The 13,468-nt window shown below is 41.9% G+C and overlaps 1 protein-coding gene across 1 annotated transcript; it reads left to right on the top strand.

Moving 5' to 3' along the window:
• The first annotated feature begins 3,534 nt into the window (after nt 1-3,534).
• On the top strand, nt 3,535-12,290 carry spdl1 (spindle apparatus coiled-coil protein 1). Its single transcript, XM_064954344.1, has 12 exons — nt 3,535-3,935; nt 4,542-4,688; nt 4,953-5,129; nt 5,851-6,045; nt 7,236-7,385; nt 7,684-7,782; nt 10,245-10,355; nt 10,486-10,626; nt 10,756-10,856; nt 11,014-11,201; nt 11,318-11,585; nt 12,040-12,290. Exons 2-12 carry the CDS (start codon nt 4,542-4,544, stop codon nt 12,191-12,193), a joined length of 1,731 nt encoding a protein of 576 aa, XP_064810416.1. The 5' UTR covers nt 3,535-3,935; the 3' UTR covers nt 12,194-12,290.
• The last annotated feature ends 1,178 nt before the right edge of the window (nt 12,291-13,468 follow it).

Genomic DNA, 13,468 nt, shown 5'->3' with positions numbered 1-13,468 from the left:
GGGGTGTTAAGCATGTCCCAGTTTAGGTCACCTAGCAGCACGAGCTCTGAAGATAGATAAATAGGGGGCAATCAGTTCACATATGGTGTCCAGAGCACAGCTGGGGGCAGAGGGTGATCTATAGCAAGAGGCAACAGTGAGAGACTTGTTTCTGGAAAGGTGGATTTTTAAAAGTAGAAGCTCGAATTGTTTGGGTACAGGCCTGGATAGTAAGACAGAACTCTGCAGGCTATCTCTGCAGTAGATTGCAACCCCGCCCCCTTTGGCAGTCCTATCTTGTCGGAAAATTTTATAGTTAGGGATTGAAATTTCAGGGGTTTTGGTGGTCTTCCCAAGACAGGATTCAGACACGGCTAAGACTTCCGGGTTGGCAGCGTGTGCTAAAGCAGTTAAAATTAACAAACTTAGGGAGGAGGCTTCTAATGTTAACATGCATGAAACCAAGGCTTTTACGGTTACAGAAGTGAACAAATGAGAGCACCTGGGGAATAGGAGTGGAGCTAGGCACTGCAGGGCCTGGATTAACCTCTACATCACGAGGGAACAGAGGAGGACTAGGATAAGGGTACGACTAAAGGTTTTAAGAACTGGTCGTCTAGTACATCCGGAACAGAAAGTAAAAGGAGCAGGTTTCTGGGCGCGGTAGAATAGATTCAAGGCATAATGTACAGACAAAGGTATGGTAGGATGTGAATACAGTGGAGGTGGGCCGGGGCATTGAGTGATGATGAGAGAGATATTGTCTCTAGAAACATAATTTAAACCAGGTGATATCATCGCATGTGTGGGGGGTGGAACTAAAGGGTTGGCTAAGGTATATAGAGCAGGGCGAGAGGCTCTACAGTGATATAAGACAATAATCACTAACCAGAACAGCAATGGACAAGGCATATTGACATTAAGGATAGGCTGAGTCTGATTTGTAGGCCTCCTTGCTCACACACACTTTTCAGTTCTGCCCACAGATTTTGTGTAGGATTGAGGTCAGGGCTTTGTGTTGGCCACTCCAATGCCTTGACCTTGTTGTCCTTAAGCCATTTTGCCACAACTTCAGAAGTATGCTTGTGGTCATTGTCCATTTGGAAGACCCATCTTTTGTTGTGAAGTGCACCTACCCTCCGGCAGCAAAACACCCCCACAACATGATGCTGCCACCCCCGTGCTTCATTGTGGGATGGTGTTCTTCAGCTTGCAAGCGCCCCCTTTTCCTCCAAACATAACGATGGTCATTATGGCCAAACAGTTCTATTTTTGTTTCATCAGACCAGAGGAATTTTCTCCAAAAAGTATGATCTTTGTCACCATGTGCAGTTGCAAACCGTAGTCTGGCTTTTTTATGCCGGTTTTGGAGCAGTGGCTTCTGTCCTGGCTGAGCGGCCTTTCAGGTTATGTCGATATAGTACTCGTTTTACTGTGGCTATAGATACTTTTGTACCTGTTTTCTCCCGCATCTTCACAAGGTCCTTTGCTGTTGTTCTGGGATTGATTTGCACTTTTCGCACCAAAGTACGTTCATCTCTAGGAGACAGAACGCGTCTCCTTCCTGAGCGCTAAACAATTGTTGGAACAATTACTTGTGTTATACACAAAGTAGATGTCCTAACCGACTTGCCAAAACTATAGTTTGTTTACAAGATATTTGTGGAGTGGTTGAAAAATGAGTTTTAATGACTCCAACCTAAGTGTATGTAAATTTCCGACTTCAACTGTATACATTTGGCCGTGTTTTCCGTGCATCGGCAGGACAGAACTGCTACGTCCAGTAAGACGAGGTGTGGTGGTGTGTGTCTATTTGTCCATAACAGCTGGTGCGCGATGTCTATTATTAAGGAAGTCTCGAGGAATTGTTCACCTGAGGTGTAGAGTACCTCATGATAAACCTAAGAGAGTTTTCATCTATATTTATTGTAGCCGTCTATTTACCACCACACACCGATGCTGTCACTGAGACCGCACTCAACAAGCTGTATAAGGCCATAAGCATTTCAAGGTCCTGGAGTGGCCTTGGCAGTCTCCAGATCTCAACCCCATAGAAAATCTTTGGAGGGAGTTGAAAGTCCGTGTTGCCCAACAACAGCCCTAAAACATCACTGCTCTAGAGGAGATCTGCATGGAGGAATGGGCCAAAATACCAGCAACAGTGTGTGAAAACCTTGTGAAGACTTACAGAAAACATTTGACCTCTGTCATTGCCAACAAAGGGTATATAACAAAGTATTGAGAAACTTTTGTTATTGACCAAATACTTATTTTCCACCATAATTTGCAAATAAATTCATTAAAAATCCTACAATGTGATTTTTCTGGATTTTGTTCTCATTTTGTCTGTCATAGTTGAAGTGTACCTATGATGAAAATTACAAGCCTCTCTCATCTTTTTAAGTGGGAGAACTTGCACAATTGGTGGCTGACTAAATATAGTTTTGCCCCACTGTACCTATTTTTGCTGAATCAACAAATTAAATTGATTAGATTACTCTGTCAATTAAAAATATTTTGTACAAAATCATGCATATGTAGACGTTTGTAAGGCGTTCATGGTAAGATCTTTCATAATAAACTTACAAGCAAACGTTACACTATGTCTTAGTGACGTAAACGCGTCCAGCAGTTTGACACCTTCCCCATACAGTCCATGTTAATTCATGGCTTTATTTTATGGCACTTGGAAGAGTTAGTAGACATGGTGAGAGGTATCAGTCGCTTCTCGTGGCTTAATTATGGTACTTATCACCCACCATACACCCCTACTGCCCTCCCTACCACTCACTCAGCAACAACCTGCACCACTGCCTGACAGCATCAGGTCACATTGAAATATATATATTTTTAAGAGATATGCCATTTCGGCCGCGGTGCAACTATGAAATAGCCCAAAAACCTCGAACCCGCGATCAATACATTTTCACCCGCGAAAGTAGCCAAATCGTGGGAAAACTGCAAACATGGCATCATTGGTCCAGTGTTGCCAACTCCTCAGTAAGGAAAGTAGCTATTGGCTGTCCTAAAAGTCACGTGAAGTTGCTAAATGACGTAACCGCATAATTGGCCATGTGCATGTAATTGTGATGGATGCTGTGGGAGAGACAAAAAGTTTAATTATTTATTTTACCTTTATTTTACTAGGCAAGTCAGTTAAGAACAAATTCTTATTTTCAATGACGGCCTAGGAACAGTGGGTTAACTGCCTGTTCAGGGGCAGAACGACAGATTTGTACCTTGTCAGCTCGGGGTATTCGAACTTGCAACCTTTCGGTTACTAGTCCAACGCTCTAACCACTAGGCTACCCTAAAACACCATAAATATGTTTAGAACTACAAATGAACTTTCTTCTGTCGATTCCTGTTTTTTTTTCATGTCACAATTCCAACCCTTCTCCTTTATCCTGGCTTGGGACCGGCAAAAGTGACCCAAAAGAGACACTGGCGGAGTTACTTCGTGTTTTAAAATTAAGTTTTTTACATTTACATCCTAACCAGAATGTAAACCAGGGCGGGGTCAGCCAGCTGCGACTTCCGGCATGCGCTATTCATTTGCAGTCTGGGCACGGAGGGGTGAATATTTCCTGCTCTGACTGGGCCGTCTGTGAGTGCTTTGGTATGGGGGTGGCTCCAAAAGTCTCAAATAACACCAGAAAAAGTCGCTAGTCGCTTTTTTGAAAATGTGTCGCTAAGAGGGGTCTGAATACTCTGAATGCTAAATTGGCAACACTTCATTGGTCACCACGCAGACCAACAGACATCTCATTATCGCTCGCGATATTTGGCTGGCCAGAACGTCTAAACGCATTTCTTGGGATGTCCAAACTCTGACGTCAGCCCATTGAACAGTCATTGGGCTGCAGGAGAATTCAAATCGTCTTGTGTAAGCGGTCGAAAACAACGAAGATTTTAATTGTGGTGGTTCTGTTCCCTTTTGACTGCATGGTGGCAAGGTATGCTTACTAGCTAGCTAAATATGAAAAGTAATTTTACAATCTCTTGCTAGTTATCCTCTTACGATCACATTTCCGAGGGTAACTGTATTTGTGTAATCAACAGTTAGTACTAGCGAGATAGCGTTCAACTTACGTTATATCGTGCAAGTTTATTTAACGTACTTAGCTAGCTCATATCAGGGGGAAAAAGCTGGCTAATGTTAGTGTTTAGCAGTCGTATGCTGTATTGTTCTCTAGCAAAAGCAAACAACGTTGCGTGTATACAATTGTTTTATCCCGTTTCGTGCCGACTGAATAGGACCTAATTACCGAGTCCAAGTTGTGGAACAGTAGTTAGTTAGTCTTTATCCATTGTTTTCAACTAGGTTTAGTTCAGGGTTTGACTTTATTCCACCATTAGGCTAATAGCTATATTTGTCATCCTTGTTTGTTGTGTTCATTTAATCAATATGATCACTGAGTAGCCACATTCTTTACATAATTGAACAACTATTCCACCTAAACCCATATGAACCATCGCTGGGCATAAATGGGTGTCCCACAATCTCAATATGTGCTCCAGTTAAGTTTCTCTCCCTTTTACTTCCCCCTCAATTGTGAAAGATGTGTACTTCAGGAGACGATGAGATCCAGCGACTACAACGCAAGTTGAAGGAAGCAGGCCAATATGGCCTTCAGCTGCTGGATGGGCAGCTGGATCTACAGAACAAACTGGAGGAGCAACGGATAGAGATGACCAACACTGTGGAGGTGATCATTCACACTGGGCAATGACTGACATCTCTAAAGACTGCTGTCTTCTTGACCGTTGATGAATAGGCTATGACAGTAGCAGTTTAACTCATTACAACACAAGACAACTGCTGCCCATAACAACTACTAATCATCCTTCTATTCTATGACATGAATCTTGTTACAACTGATATTACTGTAATGTTGAGCAGGGTTTGGATGAGAACGCAGATGGATTGGGTTGATGTATGAGGTATGAATCTCTTGTGTGTCTTTTCTCAGGCCCTGGAGCAGGAGAAATACTCCCTGCAGCGGGAAGTGGCGCTGAAAAGCCGTGAGCTGGACAGCTTGCGTGCCGACCACGACTCGATCAAGAGCCAGCAGAGGCTGCAGTGGGAGCAACATGAATCCCAGCTGGAGAGGAATCATGCTATGGAGCTCAATGAGTGCAAGAACACGGTTGGGGAGCCATTGATGTGGTTTTGATTACCTGTACACCATTGGCTGGGGGCTATGCTGAGTCTAGGCAAGGAAAAAATAGCATGCAAAGCAGTGGTGGAAAAAGTACCCGACTCGCATACTTGAGTAAAAGTCCAGATACCTTAATAGAAAATGACTCACGTAGAATTCTACTTGAGTAAAAGTATTTGGTTTAAAATATACTTAAGTATCAACAAGTGTAAATAATTATATTAAGCAAACCAGATGGCACCATTTTCTTGTTTTCATTTTACGGAAAGCCAGGAGCACTCAGATATAATTTACAAACAGAATTTGTGTTTAGTGAGTCTGCCGGGTGATAAGTGTGATTTTGACTGTTTTCCTGTCCTGCTAAGCATTCAAAGTGTAACTAATACTTTTGGGTGTCAAGGAAAATGTATGTAGTTAAAAGTACAATATTTTCTTAAGAAATGTAGGGAAGTAAAAGTAGTCAAAAGTATAAATAGTAAAATACAGCTACCCCAAAAAACGACTTTTGTAGTGCTTTAAAGTATTTTTACTAAAGTACTTTACACCACTGATGCAAAGGTACTTCTTTTGTGTGGAATTATGCACACTGAAGTCATCTCTGCTAATGACATACTTAATTAGGAGTTGCCTTTGATGCAATAGTATTGTCAAGAAATAAGTATGTGTGCCCAGTCAATGTAGTGAATGGGATGTCTGTGGTTGGCTGTAGATGGAGAGAATGAGATCTGAACTGCATGAGGTGCAGCTGAGTGAGAAGCAACTGAGGCATAAACTGGAGCTCCAGACAGAGACCCTGAGCATCAAGATGGAGGAGCTACGATCTGTCACAGAGCGGACTCATGAAAGCCTGTCCACAGAGATGATGGAATTGCAGGTGGAGAGGATGGAGCTTGAGGCTGCTAAGGTGAGTACCCTACCACACTGTCTGTAAAGACATAATCTCAGGAGCCCAGGACTAAAATATTGCATCAGATGCTAAATTAAGTTCTGGAGTCAGATGTATGAGAAGTTACTACCAAGATTAGCAAAGTCTCCACCCCCCTAAACGGAAGTTTTGGTCAAGTCTGTTGGCCAAATATACCCTCTCTTCCGAAATTTGAAAGATTGCGAACACCTGCGTAATCATGTTTTGGCAAAATTATCGTTATCGAAAAAATCTGCAAACTGGAAGAAAGCTCCTTTGTCGTCTGATCCCGCAGTCTGTTGACGGACGCTACGCTCCACAGCTGGGTGACATGTCCTAAAAATCAGATCTCAATTTTATTTTTTAATTCTAAAAAAATAATTGTGTATTTTTGTATAAATATTTTCTAAGCTTTGCTGTAAAATACAATGCATTTCAAACAGTCAGCAATAATCTAATGAATTCATGGTTTGTGAAATTATACCTAGGCTAAATTAAGCCTTCCATAAGCCTAACTTATAATGTAATTATTTTATCAAATTAGTTTAACCTGCTTTTGCAATAACCACAGATCTGGTTTTTAAGTCTGTCTATGAAAATGCCCTTTTTCTTACAAGTTTAACCAGAACGCTGTATAATGCACATTCACTTCTTGTTGAAGGCATTATCGAAAATTAACACAGGTATCAAAAACAATCTCTCAAGCACAAGCCCACGTGCTAATGAGTAGTCAGTATATCTCTATAGCTATCTTTATATTCCAAGTTTAGCCAACTTGCATCTATCTGCCAATCAAGGCAGAGCAGTTGAATTGTTATGAACACCAAATCAATGTTCATTGATACTCCTGTTTTAGTAGTCTGCTCTGTGCACAACTTGAGAAGTTAAGACATTAAAAAGGGTATCAATAGAAAGGAAAACTTCTCCTCTATTACAGTAAAATAACCACTTGTCAGAGTGGAAGAAGTGATCTCATCATTATTGTTAGAGTGGCATGGGAGGAGCTAATTTATTCTATATCGGGCCCACAACTCCGATTCCATCCGATGTGACATGCATCTGTACACGGGAGATTAGTATAGGCCCATAAAGACTCTGCTTTTTTTTACGTTTAGCTGATTTAAATCTCAGTCGACAATGATTGCATGTGGTACAGTATAGGTAGTCATTTTTGTTTTTTGTCCACTCAGGATACCTTGGAGCTGGCACTTCAGGAGGCCCAGTACAAAGAGCAGCAGCTGGAGCTAACTAACACAAACCTTCAACGTCAACTGGAGAGAATCCGTGAGGAGAAAGGAGAGCGTGAGAGAGAAGCTGTCTCCTGTTTCAACACTTTGGAGGTAAAGATCATAATCTTCGGCAGTTTAGGTTGTGTATATAACATTGCACTAGTCATTCATACTAAGGAAACAAATGTGTTTTCCTTTTTTTATTTTTTTTTATTTTTACCTTTATTTAACCAGGCAAGTCAGTTAAGAACAAATTCTTATTTTCAATGACTGCCTAGGAACAGTGGGTTAACTGCCTGTTCAGGGGCAGAATGACAGATTTGTACCTTGTCAGCTCAAGGATTTGAACTTGCAACCTTCCGGTTACTAGCCCAATTCTCTAACCACGAGGCTTCACTGTTTGCTTTAGAAAGCCCGAGAGGCCAACCAAGATCTCCAGATTCAACTGGATCAGCTGTTGCAAAAGCCACAAGATCCCAACAGCAAGGGAAATTCTTTATTTGGAGAGGTAGGTACTACATTGCCATCTGTCTCCGTAGCGTCTTTGAATGCATTTCAAAGTTTTCGCCACATGCACAGGAGACAACACGTGTAAAACAGTACTGTGAAATTCTTACCTTGTGAGCTCTTTTCCAACAATATACTAATAGAATTAAAAACCTCAAGGACTACGATGAGGGTTAAATACAATGAGAGTGCAAGAATATATACAGTAGTGTCAGTACCTTTGTCATTGTGCTGGAGTTGTTGAGGTGGGTTTATACATATGACGTGACTGGTAGTAGGATTTACATGTAAACAGGGCTGGAAAAGGGACTGGTAGCAGGAATATATAAATACTTATGGCTACAGTAAACAGTTGAAGTCCGACGTTTACATACACCTTAGCCAAATACATTTAAACTCAGTTTTTCACAATTCCTGACATTTAATCCTCGTAAAAATTCCCTGTCTTAGGTCAGTTAGGATCACCACTTTATTTTAAGAATGTGAAATGTCAGAATAATAATAGAGAATAATTTATTTCAGATTATTTCTTTCATCACATTCCCAGTGGGTCAGAAGTTTGCATTCACTCAATTAGTATTTGGTAGCATTGCCTTGAAATTGTCTAACTTGGGTCAAACGTTTCCGGGAGCCTTCCACAAGCTTCCCACAATAAGTTGGGTGAATTTTGTAACTGAGTCAGGTTTGTAGGCCTCCTTGCTCGCACACGCTTTTTCAGTTCTGCCCACAAATCTTCTATGGGATTGAGGTCAGGGCTTTGTGATGGCCACTCCAATACCTTGACTTTGTTGTCCTTAAGCCATTTTGCCATAACTTTGTAAGTATGCTTGTGGTCATTGTCCATTTGGAAGACCCATTTGCGACCAAGCTTTAACTTCCTGACTGATGTCTTGAGATGTTGTTTCAATACATCCACAATGCTTCAATATATCCACATTTTCTTCCTTATGATGCCATCTATTTTGTGAAGTGGACCAGTCCCTCCTGCAGCAAAGCAGAACCCACAACATTATTCTGCCACCTTCGCGCTTCACGGTTGGGATGGTGTTCTTCGGCTTGCAAGCCTTCCCCTTTTCCTCCAAACATAACGATGGTCATTATGGCCAAACAGTTCCATTTTTGTTTCATCAGACCAGAGGACATTTCTCCAAAAAGTACGATCTTTTTCCCCATGTGCAGTTGCAAACCGTAATTTGGCGCTTTTATGGTGGTTTTGGAGCAGTGTCTTCCTTACTGAGCGGCCTTTCAGGTTATGTCGATATAGGACTCATTTTACAGATACTTTTGTACCTGTTTCCTCCAGCATCTTCACATGGTCCTTTGCTGCTGTTCTGGGATTGATTTGCACTTTTCGCACCGAAGTACGTTCATCTCTAGGAGACAGACCGCGTCTCTATCCTGAGCGGTATGACGGCTGCGTGGTACCATGGTGTTTATACTTGCGTACTATTGTTTGTACAGATGAGTGGTACAGTCAGGCATTTGGAAAATGCTCCCTGTGATGAACCAGACTTGTGGAGGTGTTCTGGGGTCTGATTTATTTTGATTCTTCCATGATGTCAAGCAAAGAGGCACTGAGTTTGAAGGTAGGCCTTGAAATACATCCACGGGTACACCTCCAATTAACTCAAATGATGTCAATTAGCCTATCAGAAGCTTCCAAAGCCATGCCATAATTTTCTGGAATTTTCCAAGCTGTTTAAAGGCATAGTCAACTTAGTGTATGTAAACTTCCAACTTCAACTGTATACTAGTGGTAATATATATGTGTAAACAAGAGTAATAGTGACTAGTAGCAGGATAAATGTTAATCAATGGACATCAGCGTAAAGGAGTAATGTAATCCTAAGTCATTTTACCAGTAGTGTAGGTTGTCTGAGTGTGTAGAGACCTGTGGATTGCCCTAGAGTCAGTGTGGATAGTCAGAGAGGGAAGGTAGTAGTTGTTAGCCATTTAAGTCTTATGGTCAGGGGATAGAAGCTTTTTCGGAGTGTTTGTCTGAGCTGGTTCCGTCTGCAGGATGGGAGCACTGAGAACAGTCCATGTCTTGGGTGGCTGGAATATTTTTGCAAATTTTCGGGCCTTTCTCAGACACCGCCTGGCATGTACTTCCTAGATGGCTGGGACCTCACCCCCAGTGATGCCTCTGTAGGGCTTTCTGGGGTGGGTGGTGCAGTTGCCATACCAAACGGTGATACAACCAGTCACAATGCTCTCAATGATGCAGCTGTAATAGTTGCTGACGATCTAAGGGGCCATGACAGATCGTTTCAGCCTCCCAAAGGAGAAGAGGTGTTGCCGTGCCTTCTTCACGACTTCTGGTGTCAGAGGGCCTTGTTAAGTCCTCTTGATGTGGACGCCGAGGAACTTGAAGCTCTTGACCCTCTCCACTGTGGCCCTGTGGCTGGGGGTGTGCGCCCTCCTCCCCGTTCTGTGTTATAGAGCCTCTTGATTTATTTTTAGCTTGAAGACAAACGAGCAGAGATGGAGAGACAGCTGATCAGTATGAAAGTACAGCACCAATCCCTTCAGAAGCAGCATGCCGTCTCCAAACAACAGCTCCATCGTATGAAGGTACGATTAAAAACATTTAAAAGAAAGTTTTATAGGGGTTTTAACTCAATCACCTAATGACAATGTGAGACTGACCCGAAGTAGACTTGGGATTCATTAATGTGCATTTCCCTCATGCATGATCCTCCAGGTTCAGATAGCCACACTCGTGCAACTGCAAGGCTCTAGGGCAGATCCTGCCCAGCTGGAGCGCCTGCAGTCGATGCTCTCAGAGAAGAACAGTGAGATTCAAGCCCTCATTATAAAACTACGTCGCCTGGAGAAAGTGGAGGTGAAGGCCTCTTGTTGTCATTTCAACTAAAATCCTGTACACTACAACATGTTATAAGGCAACAGATTCACACCGTATGAAGTGAATGATGTGCAGTTGTCACAATGGTTGGTTACTGTGTCTATGCAGATGACATGGAAGGCACAGCCCTCTTCAGCACCGGTGGAAACAGACAGTGGGGATGGGACATACTACACTGACCTTCTGAAAATGCAACTTTCGAACTCTGTGTGAGTTATCGCTTGATTTGGGGCACAGTCAGTATTTACATGCTGGGTGGGTGATGACCTTCAGTTTGCCCATAAACGTTCCACATTTAAGGTTTGGCTTACAAATGTTGAGATTAGAACTGTCGTACCTGCATCAGTGTTTGATTTGTGTGTGTAGGAAGGATGCAGAGCGACTGGGGGATGAGTTGTCTATGCAAAGGATGAAGTCACTCTCTGAGAGTCAAAGAGCACTGGATCTGGAGAGGAAGCTTTTCCGTGCAGAGAGTGCCCACAAGCAGAGCCAGAGTGACAACATCATGCTGCAAGTCAAAGTGGAAGAGCTCCAGTTGAAATATGAGCCCAATGGTAAATTAGCCTATATCGTGACGTTTCACTTGGTCACAGTTGCAGTGATAACTTACATATTTAAAAAATGTGACATTAGGTAAGAAAGATAAAAATATATTTTATGTTGTCTTTAGAGGTGAATAGAAAACATATTCAGAAGCGCAAGCATGAGAAGCTCCCTGTAGACATTCCAGAAGTGAAGAAAGAGGAGCCCATGGTATTGGAGCTCCCCAAGCACATGAAAGAAATGGAAGCAGAGGCCCACCCTTTTACAGAGGAGAGGCTCACCGTTGCCCCTCTGCAGCCCCCCAACAACCCCAAGCCTAACTCTACCTTGACCCGAGACAGCAAGTGTGTGCGCATCTGCGAGGAGCCCCCAACCACTATCCCCAACCCCCCCAGGTCAGTGTCCCCATGGTCCTTCAGACTCCTGTCTCCTCTTTTACTGTGTCAACTTCAGTTTCTTTGTCGTCTTCCTCTTCCTGGGCTTTGTTTGGGCTCTCACCACAGTTGTAACTTACTGTACCATGAGTCAGTGTGTTGATCTTCCTTTCCATGTATTTGATGCATGTAAATTTAGGTACTAACAATGGTTTACAGTCTGCTGCCAGTAGGAACAGTTTCAACTATGTTGATCCTTGTCTTTGCACTTTTTGAAATGTAATACAGCATGTAGAGTTAAGGTAAACAGTTTAGGTCTAAACGGATTGATTGACTGGTGTACCACGTAGGCCTAGAACATGTCTTTGCAAATGAATCCTTTATATTTTACTAGAAATGATAACAACCGGGTTGTAAATGTCATCTGTATGGATTTGGCAACACCTTCACACAAATGGAATGGTTTGCCTTTTAGGTCTCCATCAGCTGACTGTAAAACCATGACTGAGGAGCTGGAGATGGCAAAAGAAGGTGAAGAGAACAGAAGGGATGAGAAGAAAAGGCTGAAATCTCAAGTCATCCATGTTTCCTCGCAGAAAACACTGGAAAACCAATGTGCTCAGCAGTAGACTGAAGTCTTCACTTTTTATATTCCTTCAATCAATTACTAACATTAGAGTATATTTTAAAATGTTTGTTAGTACATTAATAAAATGACAATCTGGATTTCCGTCTGATAAATGATCTTCTATTCTAATAGTGTTTAAATTACAGAATTGGTCAGGAGATATGAATTGTATCAAATTAGTCTGGGCTTTTTTTATTTAAAATATTATTGGGTCAGAGTGCCACCCCAGAGTGGACCAATGTGAAATTTGGCAAAAGATTTTCTATGAGGTCCGTGTTTGTAGGTTACATTTTGGTATGATAACCGCTTATCGGCGGTTGCTAAATGTGGTTATTAATGTTATGGCAGCTATGCGCTTAGTTGGGCCAACTGGCTTGATGGTATGAATTGTTATAAGATGGCAATCTTCTCAAAACAAGCTATTGATGTGTTATTAACTTCAGTATACAACACACGAAAATATGATAATGACATCTCTATGGTCCCACTGGGGGGGGGTCAAAGGTCATACATGTATGCATTTTATGGGTATGAAATTGCATTCATTTTTAAAATACTCAACTGGGTGAGACATTTCTATGCGTTGACGGATCACATGATTCCATCAGGAGGGGTCAGACAAATAATTATAGTCGTGAGCAAACATTCCATACTGTAGGTGGCAGTCAATCGCCAGCCTTAGCTTTATACCTGTTCAAACACCAGGTGGCAGTATGCACCCTTTAAATTTGTTTGCCAATTTATAGAAGTAGAAGACTAAAATTGACCACTATGAAATGGAGATGGCCTCAATGGCGCTACCAATGATTGATAAACACAGACTAAAGGGGTGCTGTTTGAAACCGCCGTGCCTCCGTCTTGATACTTCCCCACCATTGTTTAAAAAAAAAACTTTTTTAAATGGAATCTATAGAAATGCATTTATAAATGTCAACATTTGTTTTTACCAGCAATCCAGGGTTAATATACAGTACCAGTCAAGGTTTTGGACACCTACTCATTCAAGAGTTTTAATTTATTTTTACTATTTTATATTTGAGATTCTTCAAAGGTGCCACTTTACCTTGACAGCTTTGCACACTCTTGGCATTCTCTCAACCAGATTAATGAGTTTGTCACCTGGAATGCATTTCAATTAACAGGTGTGCCTTGTTAATTTGTGGAATTTCTTTCCTTAATGCGTTTGCGCCAGTCATTTGTTTTGTGACAAGATAGCCTTATTTGGTAAAAGACCAAGTCCATATTATGGCAGGAAGAGCTCAAATAAGCAAAGAGA

The sequence above is a fragment of the Oncorhynchus masou genome, chromosome 32 (genome assembly GCF_036934945.1).
Source record: "Oncorhynchus masou masou isolate Uvic2021 chromosome 32, UVic_Omas_1.1, whole genome shotgun sequence".
Taxonomy (NCBI): domain Eukaryota; kingdom Metazoa; phylum Chordata; class Actinopteri; order Salmoniformes; family Salmonidae; genus Oncorhynchus; species Oncorhynchus masou.
This window is presented reverse-complemented; position numbering and strand designations above follow the sequence as displayed.